At 40.0% G+C, this 17,330-nt stretch overlaps 2 protein-coding genes across 3 annotated transcripts in view; one reads left to right on the top strand and one right to left on the bottom strand.

Annotated features, from left to right (window-relative positions):
* The window catches only part of igf1ra (insulin-like growth factor 1a receptor), an 82,255-nt gene extending 66,328 nt beyond the window's left edge, over positions 1-15,927 (top strand). Inside the window, exons 11-21 of the mRNA XM_056765536.1 lie at positions 622-899; positions 1,095-1,237; positions 1,325-1,490; positions 1,598-1,700; positions 1,783-1,853; positions 2,440-2,669; positions 3,023-3,130; positions 3,293-3,455; positions 3,917-4,046; positions 8,787-8,921; positions 10,988-15,927. Of these exons, the coding sequence (XP_056621514.1) occupies positions 622-899; positions 1,095-1,237; positions 1,325-1,490; positions 1,598-1,700; positions 1,783-1,853; positions 2,440-2,669; positions 3,023-3,130; positions 3,293-3,455; positions 3,917-4,046; positions 8,787-8,921; positions 10,988-11,474 (2,014 nt within the window). The 3' untranslated portion in view covers positions 11,475-15,927. The remainder of the gene's footprint in view (positions 1-621; positions 900-1,094; positions 1,238-1,324; positions 1,491-1,597; positions 1,701-1,782; positions 1,854-2,439; positions 2,670-3,022; positions 3,131-3,292; positions 3,456-3,916; positions 4,047-8,786; positions 8,922-10,987) is intronic.
* On the bottom strand, positions 15,640-17,310 carry pgpep1l (pyroglutamyl-peptidase I like). Of its 2 annotated transcripts, XM_056765537.1 has the most exons (5): positions 17,122-17,310; positions 16,832-16,884; positions 16,638-16,751; positions 16,297-16,523; positions 15,640-16,207 (listed from the first exon to the last, which is right to left on the bottom strand). In XM_056765537.1, the coding sequence occupies exons 1-5, from the start codon at positions 17,153-17,155 to the stop codon at positions 16,051-16,053; spliced, it is 585 nt and encodes a 194-aa protein (XP_056621515.1). In that variant the 5' UTR covers positions 17,156-17,310; the 3' UTR covers positions 15,640-16,050. The 2 variants fall into 2 exon arrangements, with proteins under 2 accessions (XP_056621515.1, XP_056621516.1); XM_056765538.1 differs by lacking the exon at positions 16,832-16,884.
* Between the last annotated feature and the right edge of the window lie 20 nt (positions 17,311-17,330).

Below are 17,330 nucleotides of genomic sequence, written 5' to 3'. Positions count from 1 at the left end.
TTGTTATGAATGTTCGATATTTGTTTCGAATATGCCTTTTCATTTCATTCTCTCATCTGCAGATGTTCACTGTGTCTTTGTTGCTTTCTTTGCAAGTGCACATTTTATAATATAAATTGCAGATGATTTGCGAGTACATGTCTACGTACAGTATGAGGGAAGAGTCGGGGCCAAAGCGAAAGAGTTAATAGTTTGTGGATGTCAGCTCTCATTTCTTTTTAAAACTGCAAATTTCCACAAAGGAACAATCTCAACCCAGCCGGATACATTGCAGTCATAAGAATTTAAAAGATCCCATCGCTCAGGGTGATAAATGATGGATAAGATTTAGGAGACAAGAAAGGTGCTCTGTAGGTTGTAGAGTATTTTAAGTAGCCTCCCGATTACTAAGAGACCTATTAGAAGGACGTAGAGAATTAAAAGAGCTTCTTTTCTGTGAAACAGTGTTTAAGAAAGTCGTGTGTCGAGCAGTCGTGCACTGTAATTGGCTTGTATGCTTATAAAAACCCTGACTGTCCTCTTTCTCTTCTCTTTCACTGTCATTTGTTTTCCTTCCCCCTTCTTTTCCCTCTCACCTCTCTTCCGTTTGTCCCTTATATCTCTTATTTTTATGTCCCTTAGACCTCCAGACAGAAAACGTCGAGATCTGTTCGGAGTGGCCAATGGTACACTGGCGCAGGGTGCGAGCAGGAATATCACAGGACTGGAAAGCAACATCACCGACCCGGAGCTGCAGGAGAGAGAGTACCCTTTCTCCGAGGACACGGTCCACACCGAGTTCATGGAGATATCGAATCTGCAGCCCTTCACCGTGTACCGCATCGACATCCACGCATGTAACTACGAGGTTCACCGTTGCAGCGCAGCGGCTTTTGTCTTCTCTAGAACCAAACCGGCAGGTTAGCAAAACCCGATTTGCGTTCAACCGTGTCAGCGAAACACCAATTATTCCTGTAGTTCTTCACTGTGCCTAAAGCACAGTTTTTATTAGTTATCGTGTTCGTGTTTACGTCTGCTTAAATAGAATCGAAGTTGAAAATGTATTAGATTATTGTAAGAGAGCACTGGCCTTGAGCAGTTCTGTCTTTCACCAGACAAGGCGGATGATATTCCCGGCAGCGTGAGTCAAGAGAGAGATGAAAAGGCAGAGGGAACCGTGCTGCTCCGTTGGCCCGAACCGCATCATCCCAACGGACTGATCCTGATGTACGAAATCAAATACCGTCTGGGAAGCGAGGTCAGTGTTACAAATAACTCAAATTCCATTATGAAATAGTTAAAACAACAGTCAAAGCCACAAATCGGTTATGTGTATGTGTTGCAGCCTGAGAAGCACGAGTGTGTATCACGCCAGCAGTATCGGGTACAGCGAGGAGCTCAGTTGAGCAATCTGGCCTCTGGAAATTATTCAGCTAGGGTTAGGGCCACTTCTCTGGCTGGAAATGGGTCATGGACAGAACCGGTTTCCTTTTATGTGTCACCTCCGAAAAGTAAGGGAAAAAAGGAGAAATATTTCTGGTTTTATGTTTGGGGAAGAATATTTGTCTGTTACCTCATAACAGCTCTTAATTTTGCATGTTGTGCTTCTGTCTCACAGGAAATTATGATAACGCCTTCTATCTGGCCATTATCATCCCTACCATAGTCCTGGTGGTGCTTTTGGCAGGGATCGCTGTGGTCGTCTTTGTGACCAAAAAGAGGTAATGTTTTTTATTTTTATGCAATTATTTATTATGTGTTCATCTAAAACTATGGTTTTCTAATTCATCTTTTGACCTGCAGGAATAGTGACAGGTTAGGAAATGGTGTCCTGTATGCTTCTGTGAATCCTGAGTACTTTAGTCCTTTTGAAAGTGAGTATTGTGTTTAAAAACTTTTAGGCGTTACTTGGCTTTTTGTATTATTATTGTTTTGTTTTTCAGGAAATATATCTGAGCATCCGTGAAGCGTGATAGAGTTACTGCAGAAGCAAACTTTTCTATTAAAAATAGATCAAATTTTAAGACTTAATCAATTAAGTTTGTATTGTAGCCCCATTGGCATTTTTTTTTTTAGTAAAAAGTCAATCTAAATTTAATGAGTTTTATCGTTGAAAAAAAAAAGAAAAAAATTAAGTAGCCATTGGGGTAAGAACCCAAACTCGATTAAAGATATTATCTCATATAAAATCCTGTTTTAACATTTATTGCAATTCTGCTTCGCAAATAACTCGAATTATAATGATGTTAAAAAAAAAATACTAATTTTGTACTACGTTCACAGTTTGCCGCTTCTGATAATCATTTTTACTTTAACAATTTGTTTTATTAGGAATCATTTTCTGAATTCACTTCAGCCATGAAGTCAAGAGTTAAGCCAAACCGTATGATGTCTCATTGCTCATTTACATCATACGATCTAAACAAATGTGTTAATCCTGCTTTATTTCCCTTATCTCAGTGTATGTACCAGATGAATGGGAAGTTGCACGGGAGAAAATCACCATGTGTCGTGAGCTGGGCCAAGGCTCCTTTGGTATGGTGTACGAGGGCATTGCAAAGGGCGTCGTAAAAGATGAACCTGATACCAGAGTGGCCATTAAGACCGTAAATGAATCTGCAAGTATGCGTGAACGCATCGAGTTCTTAAATGAAGCCTCCGTCATGAAGGAATTCAACTGTCACCATGTGGTAAGAAAGAAGGCAGAATCTCAATTTGGTAGATTGGTTAAGCTGGTTAAAGGGTGACTCAGATCAGATTGAGAATATTTTAACTCATTTAAAAGCCATTTGGAAACACTAAAACCACTTAGAAACACGAAGACGATGGATAATAAAATCTTTCATGCATCAGGCTATTTGATATTTAAAATATTCTTATCTAGTGCTTTTAGCTGGCTAGGAAGGATTTGCAGGACCATTCTGTAAATATATGATTTTGGAAACCCAAAAGTATTTTTTGTTTCAAAATGAAATATCAAAATGAAATCTGTTAGCTTTTAGAGAGATGTTATTGATTATTCTTTGTGTCCTGATTGGTTTAGGTGCGTCTATTGGGTGTGGTTTCACAAGGCCAGCCCACTCTAGTAATAATGGAGCTGATGACCCGGGGCGACCTGAAGAGCTACTTGCGTTCTCTCCGTCCCAAAGAGGTATTTAAGCATCACATCATTTTTCCTGCACAAGCCATCAACTCAAAACCGGATGCTTCTAGTTTATTATCGGCATCAACTTCATTTGGGTGGGGTTAAGATAGACCAAAACAAAAGCAAAGGTGTTAAATGCAGCATTTGTATGCGTATCTTGCCACGCAGCAGGGATCCAGTAGTCAAGCTCTTCCTCCTCTGAAGAAGATGATTCAGATGGCCGGGGAGATAGCGGACGGGATGGCATACCTCAATGCCAACAAGTTTGTCCATCGAGATCTGGCTGCCAGAAACTGCATGGTTACTGAAGACTTCACGGTTAAAATTGGAGGTAATCTTTAGATTTTGTTCATTGCGAATATCACAACCCTACTCGCCAGTAATAACAGAAAAGAAATAGTGGATGCCAAGGAATTATGCATATCTTTGAAACAAGGATTGAATAGGGGGTAGCTAAGACCCTAAACTGACCAAGAACCACCTACTGTATTAAGACTAAAAGGTCCACCTGACTGACATGTAACACGGTCAATCACAGTTTGTTTGGTTTTGCAAAAATCCATTAATGATACAGTACAGAAATTTGTTAAGACTGTTACACAAAACTTATGTGGCCCTTACATGTGCTGCATGAAGTCAGCGAAGTCATACAATGAGTTTATAACTCGATTAGGAACGGCTCTTTTGTTTGTAATATACATTTGAGAAAGTGTGAACGGTGAAAAAGGCGTCACTGACCTTTCACAGCTTGAAACACTTCTCATGTCATCTGGGTTTTCTTCCTTTGTTTAGACTTTGGCATGACACGAGATATCTACGAGACAGATTACTATCGGAAAGGCGGAAAAGGGCTGCTGCCAGTTCGCTGGATGTCCCCGGAGTCTCTGAAAGATGGCGTCTTCACCACAAATTCTGATGTCTGGTATGAGCTGTCTGGCCTTGGAGACTCTACACACACTTGCACATGTGCTTTACGAGGACTCTCCGTAGACATAATGATTTTTATACTGTACAAACAGTATATTCTGTTCACAGTACATCACAGAAAAGTTCTTCATTTAGTGTGTTTTTGATGCAATTTGGTTTACGAGGAGACAGGAAGTATCCCTGTAAACCATGTTTGCGTTGTTATACACACGTCATTGCACACGTTCATAAACCATATATCAAGAACACACACACCATGCAACCTTCATTGTGTTTGTATGGGTGAATTTACTTATTTATCATTTGGACACACTCATTTTAAAATGTGGAAATGGTAATAATAAAGATTAAAACATAAATTAAGGTACGATAAGAGAATTATCTGGTAACATTTTTATATTTATATAAATATTATATAATCACAGTTATATTTCTGTGCACTCTCTGGAGATTCTCTCAACAATGTTCATTGTCCACCTGAAATGCTTGTTAAAAAATATTGAAGAAATGCTGGACATGTTTTGACTGATTTTCCTGCCAAGGGGGTCCATAATTGTGTCTGACATATACAATGGCAAGAAAAAGTACGTGAACCTCTTGGAATTTCATGGTTTTCTGAGTACATTTGTCATAGAATGGGAATTGAGAAATTAAATGGGTCTAAAAATACTCACACACTTATTCAACATTCAAAATGGCATTTGAAAAAGTAAGTGAACCTTTAGAATTAATAACTGGTTGACCCCCCCTTGGCAGCAATAACCTCAACCAGGCGCTTCCTGTTGATGTTGGTCAGACCTGCACATCGTTGAGGAGGAATTTTAGCCCATTCTTCCTGGCAGTAGTGCTTTAGCTCTGTCATATTCTTTGAACTTCTCATGTGTATGGCCCTCTTCAAGTCAATCAATAGCATCTCTATTAGGTTGAGGTCTGGCTCTGACTTGGCCATTCCAAAAGGCCGATTTTGTTTTTCTGAAACCATTCTGTTGTGGACTTGCTCCGGTGTTTTGGGTCGCTGTCCTGTTGCTTCACCCACTGTCTACACAGTTTTAGCTGACGTACAGACATTCATTCATTATCCTGAAGAATTGTCTGATATACTTGGAAATTCATCTTCCCTGCAATGATTCCAAGCTGTCCAGGCCCTGATGCAGCAAAGCAGGCCCAAATCATGATGTTTCCTCCACCATACCTTACAGTTTGGATGATGTTTTCATGATGATGTGCATTTTCTACGCCAGATGTAGTGCTGTGTGTTTTTCCAAATAGTTCAATCTTAGTTTCATTAGTCCACAAAACATTTTGAAAAATACCGCTGCGGAGTGTCAATGTGCTCTTTTGCATCTTCAAGCATGCAGCAATGTTCTTTTTAGTAAGCAGTGGGTTCCTTCGTGGTGTCCTGCTGTGGATACCCTGCTTGTTCAGTGTTTTACGTATTGTAGACTCACGAACAGATATGTTAGCAAGTTCCAACAATGCCTTGAAATCTTTGGCTGTCATTCTGGGATGTTTCTTTACCTCATTGATGAGTCTTCGTTGTGCTCTTGGTATCATTTTGACTGGGCGCCCACTTCTTGGTAGAGTAGCAGCAGTCCCAAAGTGTCTCCATTTGTAGATTGTTTGCCTAACTGTAGACTTGTGAATTTCTAAAGTCTTTGAAATAACTTTGTTACCCTTGCCAGCCTTATGTAAATCAACAATTCTTGATCGTAGATCCTCTGAAATCTTTTTTGGCGAGGCATGGCTCACATAAGAGTGTTCTTCTTGTGCAGAGCAAACTCCAAAAGTTTGAGGGTTTTTTTCAGTCAAAGTAGCTGTAGTCCACACCTCCAAACTTATTATCTTAACGAGGCTCCAGGTGTGCTAAAACCAGTGCTAAGACTCCAATTAGCTTTCTTTAGGTCATTAACTCAAGGGTTCACATACGTTTTCCACAAGTACTATGAGGTTTTTTGGTTGTTCTCAATAAAGACATGAAAGATAAAAAAAACTTTGTTTATTATTTTAGTCACCTTATGTTTGTCAATACCAATGACTTAGATGAAGATCAGATCACATTTTATGACCAATTTATTCAGAAAACCGTGAAATTCCAAAAGCTTCACATAGCTTTTTCTTGCCACTGTAAATATACAGTAATTGTCTACAAAACTAATTTAGCTATTACAAAAGTATGTTAGCATTAGCCTTTAGATCAAAAGGTTTTTAAGATCACAATAACAAAGTGTGTCAAGTGTGTCCAAATGTTTGACTTGTAGTTTTTTGTTCCTGTTGCTACTGTAACGCTCGTATTTCTCCATCAGAGACCAGTAGACCCAAACAGTGCCACCTCTCTTAACTTTTTTATGCTTTCCTTCTAAACAGGTCCTCATTCCCCAGAAAAATACTTTTTTTAATTCGATCGAACATTGAAATCCTGGTGAGCACACTCTAATGACTCTTTCCACTGATCCTCTGTGTCAAGGGAGAATAAGCATCACATCCAGACATCCTTACAGCCCCAGCCAGTCGAAACGTGTCCAAACACATTGCCTGTCTGTCTCAGACGGACCGTCTCTTCACACCACGGCTTAAGTCCCAGCAGCGGCGTCTCTGTATAACTGAGTAACAGCGCTGTTTCCCAATCTCCACCATCCCACGGCTCTGTCACTCTGTGTTCTCCTAACCTCCTCCAGATGTTTGGTAATGATGGGGTCGGCGTGCCAGCGCGGTCCCGCCTCTCCGTCCCTCTTTCGTATCTGCCGTTTTTGAAGTCCATGAGATGAAAAGAGCCTCCCGTCTCGTACTCTCATAAACCTCGCCGTTAGGTGTCTTTATTTGTTTCCTTACCCCAAAAAACGGGCTGCTCCTAATGCGGTTTTGTCTTTCAACACGCAGATGTTGCAGCCAATTAGATGCAAGTCACTGTTGTAATAGTCCTGTTTTAAAGGGTGTTGAGCTTCGCGTTAGATCCCCGGCCAATGTAGAAAATTTGTCCTCGGAGAGCTAATGAATAATGACTGGCAACAGTGTGCTCTTTGTGTGGTTTTTATTTGGGGTTTGTTGAGTTTCTGCTACGCTGCTGTGCTTTCTCACCGGCCGCCGGATAATATATGGACTCATTTTCATTAATGAGGAACACAGGGCTTACAAAAACACCACAGTAAAGGAAAAAGTTCAGGTCAGCGCCTTATGTTGTGGTTTTGCGCATTGTTTTGGCTAATAAATGGTTTTCAAAGAAGCATTTGTTGTTTCGGATGAAGAAAAAGCATTTGAATAATCAGGAGAATATAAACACATACAGTATATTATTGTTATTTAATAATCTTGGTAAATATTATTTATTTTAATTTAAAGAGTTTATTTAAAGTATAAATAGACATCAATAATGAACAACTGTACATAAATAAATGGACATTAACCTAAATCATAACTGTAAATAAGTTGATCATTGTTAGTTAAAGGTGGAGTAAGTCATTTCTGAGAAGCGCTGTTGAAAATTGAAACCAACACCCAAACAAATATTGTTTACACCTAATCTTAGCTCTGTCAATACGAGAAATAAACAAATACCTTAACATCATTAACATAAACGTTTGTAGCCAATCAGCAATGAGGGCGTATCATTTTGGAGGGTGGAGTTATGAAGGCAGGAGTGTTTCTTTTGGGTAGGGATGTGTTTGTTAAGATATGGATATCAAACATCAACAGCTTTTCTCCAAAATCAATTAACTTTAGCAGTTTTTCCGCCATTACGATATTTTTTACCATTACAAGTTTTCCCAGCTTATCTTGTTTTTGCGGTCATACAGTAGGCATTTGATATATTGTATGTTATTATAGAAGAATGTATTAAAGTTTTAATAAAAAAAAGAAATTCTAAAACGCTGTTCAGAAAGAGTTAATGATACCTTATCCATTAACTGCTGTTCACGAATGAACTCTTGCTGTAAAGTGTTACTTTAAATTCTCCGCTTTTAAAGGGATAGTTCACTCAAAAAAAAAAATTATGTTATCATTAACCATAGTTGGAAAAATTACAATGATAGTCAAAAGTGCCCCAGAACCACTTTTCTACATTCTTCAAAATATCTTCTGTTGTGTTCAACAGAACAATAAAATGTATCGAGATATTTTGTTTGGTTGCAAGCATTCTTCCAAATATCTTTCTCTGTGTTCATCAGAAAAAAAGAAATATATACAGATTTTGAACAACTATAGGGTGGTTAAATGATGACAGAATTTCGAATTTTTGGGTGAACTGTCCCTTTGAGAAACTCAAATTAAAGTCATATATACTCTGCTTATGCATCCCCTCTTAAGATTCTATGTCAAGATAGAACTAGTGCAACTTAAAAAAGCATTTCTGTTCCAGTCTGTCACGCCCAGTCTAGCTGTTATTCAACACAAAATGACTCTTATGTGAGCGACCCAGAACCCAGGTAACCGAGAAATACCTTGATAATACATTACAGCGACAATAAGACAACTAGTCATACAGACAACCTACTGACCGGTTGTTTTAGGCCCTGCAGAACCGCGATTGCTTCGATGTTTCCTCCCTTCTGTTTTCTCTTGACCTTAAATGGCCTCATTCCTTTCCTCTCTGTCCTCATCCGACTGGATTGAGTTACCGCGTGTGCAAGGTTGCTAGTGAAATTGGAGAAATGGGTTTTGTGACATTTAGAAAGATTTGCATTTGGATGCAATGACTGCCTTTGTGAGTTATTCTTTTAACCAGGTCCTCTTTGTTCAGGTCATTCGGAGTGGTTTTATGGGAGATCGCCACTTTGGCCGAGCAGCCCTACCAGGGAATGTCCAATGAGCAGGTCCTGCGCTTCGTCATGGAAGGAGGACTTCTGGACAAACCGGACAATTGCCCGGATATGCTGTGAGTATCTTGACCTTCTCGACAACATGTCGTCTAAAAGTATAAAAGAGGCCACACCAAATGCTTTCTGAACATTTGCGTCTGAAGCCAGACATTTGGCCCTCTCCATTATAACGTTAACTCTTTGTCCTCTCACTGACTCTTCTATTTAAGGATGCAATATCACGCTAAAATGTCAATAGTATGTCACCAGATGCTTCTGCTCACGTCAGGCCAAGCGAGAACGCCTGACTGGTGACATTTGCGTCACGGGTTAAAAGTAGACAGGTGACATCATGTTGTCAAGGAGGTTCCTCCTTTGGGGGTAAAGTGCACTCCATAGAAGGCCGATTCGGTAACCGTGACCTGTGCTACTCTACTTTTATGAAGAGCCTCTCGCACCACGATATCTTCTCATCTTCTTCTGAGTGCATCCATCTGCGTCATCAGTCCGATGGTCGTGGCGTTTTCCTTTTCTGGGCTGATGTCAGTAACGATCTGTCCCTCCTTTTTACCCCGACCCCTTTCTGTGTCTCTGCGTCTCGACTGTTATGGAAACACAAACCCCCTGTTTCCATGGCAGCTACGACGGGGTGTCCTGATTGCATGAGAGTTGCAAAGGGAGAACCATATGCTACACAGCGCTACATAGATGAGAAAGACTTTCAAAAGTTGTCATCTGTATCTCATCATGAAAATAGGCTGAACGTCATGATCTCAGGCTGTCTGTCACGTTCGTATGATGATATGAGAATTCAAGCAATACTTGACTAAAGCGCAAGGATCCAGAAATAGTGTGTAGGGTATTAAACAAAGAGGGGTTTCATAACGTTTCCCGTTGAGATCACTTTCAGGAGTTTCTGTCCTTAAAGTTATCAATTGCGATTCTTGTTGCTTCTGTTGAGTCAGTAGTCCTGTCACGGATGCATCGGTTGCTTTGTGTAATGATGACTAAATTGTATTTAATTGCTCAATTATTTTTATTTATTTTTTTGACAATGTTTTTGGTTCCCGCATCTCCACCTTTATAGATAGTAGCTCTGTTCTAAATCCTACAGCATTTTAAAGTTTCGTATCACTGCTGTCCTTCTGAAACCTCATATCTCCATATTTTCTGTCATAAAGCATTTTTTTTCACCCTTTATGGTTGTTACTGGGTTTAGGAAATATCTTGCCAATAAAAAGTATTCAAAAGAGCATTTGACAAGAGAAAGCACGGTTTAAGACGCAAAATGTGAATCGCCCCTTATTCACTTACCACCTCATTCTGAACAAATATCAAGGCAAAACCTTGTATTCCTCACAGGAAATGCGCTGATGTCGATGGGAAACACACAATATGCTAATACCTGCCTGTCGAAACCCAGCAAAAGTTTTTGTGATTTACTGTTTTCAATATAAAATCTTGTGCAAAATAACATTTTGTGTACATATAACCTTGATATCTTTAATGTCGATTGAGTAATACCATGTAAAAGATTGAAATCATTGAAATAAAGGATAGAATTTAAACTTGGAGCCTTTTAGCCTAAAAAACACAGACAGGGTCACATATTTCAATACCGCATGAATTGTGTTTGCTATGTATTTTTATGGTTATAGAGCATCACATTGATAGCTTAGCAACAATGTCTGAACTGTCTGAGCAAGACCTCCCGCTAGGGCTAGTGCTTGTTGTGGGTTTTTTAGCTCAGTTTTTGATTTGGTTTGAATATTCTGAATAACCTTAGCTGTTCCACACAATGCAGATTTACGTTCAGAAGAGCAGTACTAGTCTTATCTGTGTGTAGGACAACAGACTGTTCCAGAAGTTCTGTGAAACAGCACTTCAGTGACCTAGTGAACACTGCCACCTGTTGATGGTTGAAAACTTTCAAAACATTCAACACCACATGGGTATTATAATGCTATAAGGCCCAGTTCTAGACAGGCCTTGTGTTCAGATCCCTGTGATATTTGTCAACTGCAATGGGAAAAAATGTCATCACGGAGCAAGCACCTTATCCTTGGAAAATTGTCAATTTGGTCATATTGTTCACCAGAATCAAACTCCAATTTAGTTCTGTGTTTGTGCTTCTGCTCTTCAGGTTCGAACTGATGCGAATGTGCTGGCAGTTCAACCCCAAGATGCGTCCGTCTTTTCTGGAGATCATCAACAGCATAAAAGAGGAGCTGGAGCCGCCATTCCCGGAGGTTAGCTTCTTCTACAGCGAGGAGAACAAGCCGCCGGACACCGAGGAACTGGACATGGAGTTGGAGAACATGGAGAAAGTTCCTCTGGATCCTGCTTCCACGCTGGCCCCCTCCTCTCAGGGGAGCACGGGGGCTCAGACCCAAAGTCCACAACCGGTGCCTGGTACACCGATGGGGTCTTCCCCGACCCCCTCCACCTCACCCCCCTCCACTTCAGCCTCTCCCGGCCTGGCCTTAGAGAAGCGCTCAGGACAGGTAACAGCAAACGGGCCGGTGGTGCTGTTGGGACCTGCGTTTGAAGAGACTCAACCCTATGCACACATGAACGGGGCACGAAAGAACGAACGACCACTCCCACTGCCTCAGTCATCGGCCTGCTGATCCTTACTTCCTGTTTCCCTCCATCTCCCTCTGCTCCTCATACAGGGTACCCACACGTCGCCCCTTTTGTCTTTGTGTTTCCTTTCGTTTACGAGGAGTCAAACCCAGGGCTGACCGTGGAGCCGGACCGTATCCTTCATGGAAGTCAGATCATTTTTTTGTGAAATGATTTCAAATGACGGAGGATGTGATACAACAAGCCTACAAATGCTCTTGCAATATTTAAGATTTGAAAACAAATCATCCACACTGGAGAGCCCTGGCTTTCACTTGTGTGAAAAGAACCTGTTTTTATATCTTAAAAAGGATGAAAACCTGCCAGTTAATTGTGAAACTAGAGACAAGCATATTAGCCAGCAAGCCCAGAACACTGAGGATGTTTGTGTGTCAAGTGTGTTTTTACACAAGATACACTTTCCCCTTCTCAGCGCAGTACATTTCTTCAGCTCAAGCTTGCGTGTCTGTCATCGCATTTCTCCATCAAATCGGAGCAAAAACCATCTAAGCTGAGATAGTTTGCTATTGTGGGCAAGAACCATCTGATTGGTCACAGTACTCTCCTGCTTAGGGTGTCTGATAGGAAGTCCGGCGGGCTTTTGTGAAACTGCCAAATTTTTTGCCAAATCTTTAAAGAAACAAACAAGTTATTTATGGTCGCGTAACCCAGTTCCCCATCCACAGCCTCTTCAAGGGACTAAACTCTCACGCTGTTTTTTGTGGGGGATTTTTGTGCCTCATCTCTTACAATCAGCTTGAGTTCGTTCATTCTTTTCCCTCTTTTATACGGCTCTGATTGCATGGCGTTACCTGCTGCACAGACCATCTGTGAGCTGAGCCTGGTCTCGAGTCGCGAGGTGTAGAGAGGCGGATCCGAGATATAAGGGATTGAGTTCAGAAGCTGATCGGATACAGGCGCTTCATCCGAGACTGAAGTGAGGCATTGTACACAGCAGGTATATTTTTTAGACTAGACATAAGTCTCTCTGTACAATTCATATGATTCTGAGAAGGGTCTTACAGTTGTATGTTCGACCGTGAGATCATTTACACACGAATATTGGTTTGAGTCACTTTTGATAACTTTTTTACAGTTCTGATGTTCACCTCTTTGTCTGTACAGAAAGAAGCTGCTATTTTGTTTTTTCTTTCGTGGGTGTTCGACATATATATATATATATATATATATAAATCCTTCAGGTTTAATATTTTATGATATCTCCACTACAGTCCATTTTCTTATGCTTTGTACACTTCTTGCAAAAAAACAAAAAACAAAAAAAGAGAAATAGCCTTTCAAAGTTTTACTTCGTTCTCTTCGGAAGTTTGTCTGCATTGCCACAGGTTCCTTGCCTTTTGTACATTTCTCTATTATGATTATTATTAGTTATGCTTCAGTTCTGCATGCGAACGCACCCGTGGAACAGTTGTCTACCATTGCACCTGTTCACAAGGTGCTGCTCAATCTCAGGTTGATGTTGAGGTTTTTTTCTCCAAACATTCTCTTCAGAGCTTGTTCACCCAGGCACAAAGCTCCCTCCGTAAACTGCACAGTATATATGTGCTAAGGTTTGATTTACTATTTACCCTCATAGACTTTCTTTGTAAACCATCCATGCAGCAAAATTTCAACTAACAGGGCTTATTGTGTTGTCTTAAATGGTCTTCAGTACCCCATCAAACATCTATGGACACGGTGAATTCAACCCACCTCAATCTAAACGCATGCAATGAGCACTTACCTTCCTGATGACATCTGCAACCAAATAAAGTTCAAAAACTTCAAGATATGCTAAAGACAAAATTAGGTTTCCTTGGCTAGCTGGCTTTAAAATGTGTTGTTGTGAAGGATTTCTCCATGTCTGTTTGGGATCATTTCCCGGGGCATCTTTTTCTGTCTTTGAAGGTTATTTTCCCCTCGGCTGGGGTATTTATTTTCTTGTTTTTGTGTTACCAGTTAAAGTCACTGTACAGATGCCCTGATTATTTAGTATAAACTTTGAATTTTTAGATGCATTTTCCATGATGTCATGACTGGGGGACTTTCTTTTTCATTTCCTCCAGCATCTATCTACCTCATTCTCTTTTATTTTAAACGTGCAAGTGTATGAAATTATTTAATACATCTCGCTTCTTTTCTTAGCACCTCGTCATCCTCTGTCGTGTCTCTTTAAGCACCACAGAGCACAAGCTCCCAAGAATCGAGAGAGAAGGTCGTGGTGTAAGTTAACATGCCTTTGGATTGCCAACTATCCATAAAGGTTTCAAAGAGCATATCTTATTGTTATTATATTATAATAATTTCTGTCACTAGCGTAAATGAATCCCGACTGTGCAGCTTGATATGAGAGTTTGGCCTCAAATGTATTTGACCTTAGTGAAAGTTGTACTCTTTAAATTTGAAGAGAAGGATGCAGAAAAAAAAAACAAGTTAATATAATTCAGGGCCTTTATTTTAGAGATGTAATGTTGTAGGGGATTGGTTGGAAATAAGAGTCAAGCAAGCAAACATTATTTAGCATTATATTTGATTTCTTTGTGTGACTCCAGAGCGCCGTGATCTCAACAAGTGAAACTGCAAGACTGGACAAAGATATCAGTGTCATTATAGTTAAATTGGCTGATTTTGTTTGGTTTTCAAGAAAAGATGAAATACTCAATTAAATGCAGATATTTAGCCAGACGTCATGTCATGCACTTCCACAATCTTTTATTGTAAATACTATTTTCAAGCTTTAGCAAAGATCATGGCACTGATAACTCCCGTTTCTCTGCACGTCCTTTTCAGACACCATGCTTTTGCACAATTTGGGTCTCTATTTTTCAAGACTGTCAAGTGAAGGCTAAGAGCAAAATTGAGGATGACTTTAATGGACACCGATTAAATACAGCTGGTCAACACCACTATATTGCCACATTCTTCTAATCCAATCATCGTTGCCTTTTTCTGCAGTCTGCTGTAAAACCATACGATTGGCCAAAGCTTCTAGAGATCAAAATCTATATTGTGGATTTTGTCAAACTTTCGCCTAACAAACCATTGGAAATTTTCCCTGTTCATAAACCCTACCTGGAAAACATTCCAACTGATTTGTTAACGTCCATGCCACATGTCTAAAGAGTAACATATGAACGGGCCAATTGTTGTCACTACATTCATCGACATTCTGCAAAGAGAGAAAGGGCTGTCGTTTTGTCTCTCTTTTCTACTGCTGCTGACAACATGCTGCTTTATGAAGACTACATGTAGTCTCGCCAATAGCATTGGGTGTGGTGGATCTAAGCTAAATGCTTTTGCTCTCCAAATCGATGGGTCAGACAATTGAACAGGAAAGGGGATAAGAATTCAGACTCCGAGTCGTATGGCAAACGGTGATCAGAAGCCCACAAACTTACAACCCCTGGCTGTTCTGTTTCGTAGCACTTAAGAAATTTGGGATTTTTCGTTGGAAGAACTCCAGGGGTTGTAAATGAGGGCATTAACAAGAAAGACATGCTTGGGATGCTGTGGGGCACATTACTAGAAAAGAATATGATTCTGTGTGGTACAAAACAATCTGAAATAACCATTCTATGCTTGTATTGTTGCGTATGTATATGGGTGGGACTGTATCACATATAGATGTAGTGATTAAGATTTTGATGTGTTAATAATGGGAAAATAATAGATATCACTATTTATTTCTGTTTCTTTTTCCTTTCTGTACTTAATATGGACAAAAGCGTTGGCCTGTTGCAAAGTGAATGTCAGTTTTCATTGAATGCTGCCAAGGTTTCTTAGTTACAAGTAGGTTACAATCTACGACAGAAATACACATACAGTACACAGACACATAGGACACTATATGTCCAGTAGATTACGGGTAGTCATGACACAGAGAGATAGAACATGACTAGAATTTTTAGAACGACAAGTTTACAGTAGAAATAGATTATGTTGCAATGCCGGCTTCGGCAAACCTGATGGCAAAATGACTGAGGATCTTTTCCTGGAGTATCATAAGAACTATAATTATATTTCTTCATAAACCTGCAAAACCTCAGGTTTAGAAAACATGCATGGATGCATTCTAATCGCAATAATGAGCTTGAGGTTTCACCGATATCATTTCCCAGGCGCTGTTGTTTTTGCTTGGCATTCCGACAAATTTCAAAAGGGGCCTTGATCTACTGTACTGAAGAGTTTAATAACACTTTTTATTTTCCTTTCACAAAAAAAGGAAAAACAAAATCTCTGTGTCATTGCTTTGGAAGAAACTGGTGGTGAAACGGCTTGGCTGGTACTCTCGTCTTCTTTTAAGTTGTGTATCTTAAGGCCTCCGGTTTTTATTTCAGTTTTCTCCTCACCTCCAGATGGTTAACTTTTTACATACCATCGGCTTAATGTATATCTGAAAAAGTTTTCATGTATTTCTTTTTTCCTAAATTTTGAATTAAAAAATGAATGAGTTTGAAAGATTGTCTCGAGTGTCACTCATTTCCCTTCCGCTGTAAAATATGCATCATGTCATTATGTTTCGTGCAGAAAGTTCCCTTCAGAACGTTCCATATCTCTGTGTCCCGCATATCCTAATGTTGTTTATGCCGCGGTGTCCATCTGACATAAAAGAGTCTGGATGATGGTCTGAAGTTGTGGTACCAGGCCTGACAGGCTGCCCGAGGCAGGCACATGGATCAAAGCAGCCTTTCCCTGCCCGTGGTACAATGAATAATAGTACACAAAATCACACAGGTACCTGCAACAATTGACCTCACCGTCACTAACAGATTTTAACACTTGATAAATATGAAAGCGATATCAGAAACACAGTATTTGACTGGTTACCTTCCGGCATCCCTGGAGTAGATGACATCAAATCCCATACGTTTTAATTGTTTGCTGAGACACCTCGTGTCTATAATGGAGTCCAACTTTTCTGGTCCTCCCTTAATGCAGCAGTGATGAACAGGGTAAAGACCACTCACATCCATGTCCTTGTAACAGTGGTTCTTTCCTGTTTGCTCCAAAGTGATCCCTTTGGTTCCCGGAGCTATGCCCAAATGGATAACAACCTGTACCACACAGGAAGAATGATATATGTCCTTTTGTATCAAACGAAAGTTAACAAAGCATGTTTCAATCTCTTTATTGGGTCATGATGAAAGTTATTCAGCAGTTAAAGTTACCTTTGGCATCATCTGCCAGATTTCATCAACAACTTGTTGACTTTTAGAGTAACTGACAGGAATCTCCTTGATATAAACCTCCGTGCCGACTCCAAGCCCCACCATTTTGAGACCCTAAAACAACGAAACATGTTTTCTGTAAGACCCAGACCATTGAAATGATTTTTGAAGTTGTACAAGTAGGCATGCTCTACCTTAGCTGCCTCCCAACTTGGATTCACCACATATTGTCTAAAAGGACCAAAACCTTGAATGCATAACGAAATACAATAACAACGTCTTGTCATGAAAGTAACTAAATATTCGGGCGTTTTTAATAATAGCATCTCATTTAGCACCCCTGGTCTCGAACCCACAACCTTGTGAACGCAATGCTCTTACCACTGAGCTACAGAAAGCTCATTACGTCATTTATTATTTTGAAACCAGCATGCTAACTTCTGATGCTAAATGAGTCGTATAACAAACCTCAAAATAAACCCACCTGTCACAACAACCACTTCACGAGTGTCCTCCATTTGATCTTATAAAACTGGTTTCCAATTGAATCACTCTAAAATTGCTATTACCACAGTAGTTTGAACTGTTCGTAAAGTGCTTGGCTGTACGTTTAATAAAAGTTAATTGCGCAATTGAGACTGTAGGACAGCGAGTGCATTGTCCATTTCCTCCACATGGGAGAGCCATCTCATA

This window comes from Triplophysa dalaica, chromosome 14 (genome assembly GCF_015846415.1).
Source record: "Triplophysa dalaica isolate WHDGS20190420 chromosome 14, ASM1584641v1, whole genome shotgun sequence".
NCBI classification, from domain to species: domain Eukaryota; kingdom Metazoa; phylum Chordata; class Actinopteri; order Cypriniformes; family Nemacheilidae; genus Triplophysa; species Triplophysa dalaica.
The sequence above is the reverse complement of the archived record's forward strand: the minus strand, read 5'-3'. Positions and strand labels throughout refer to the sequence as shown.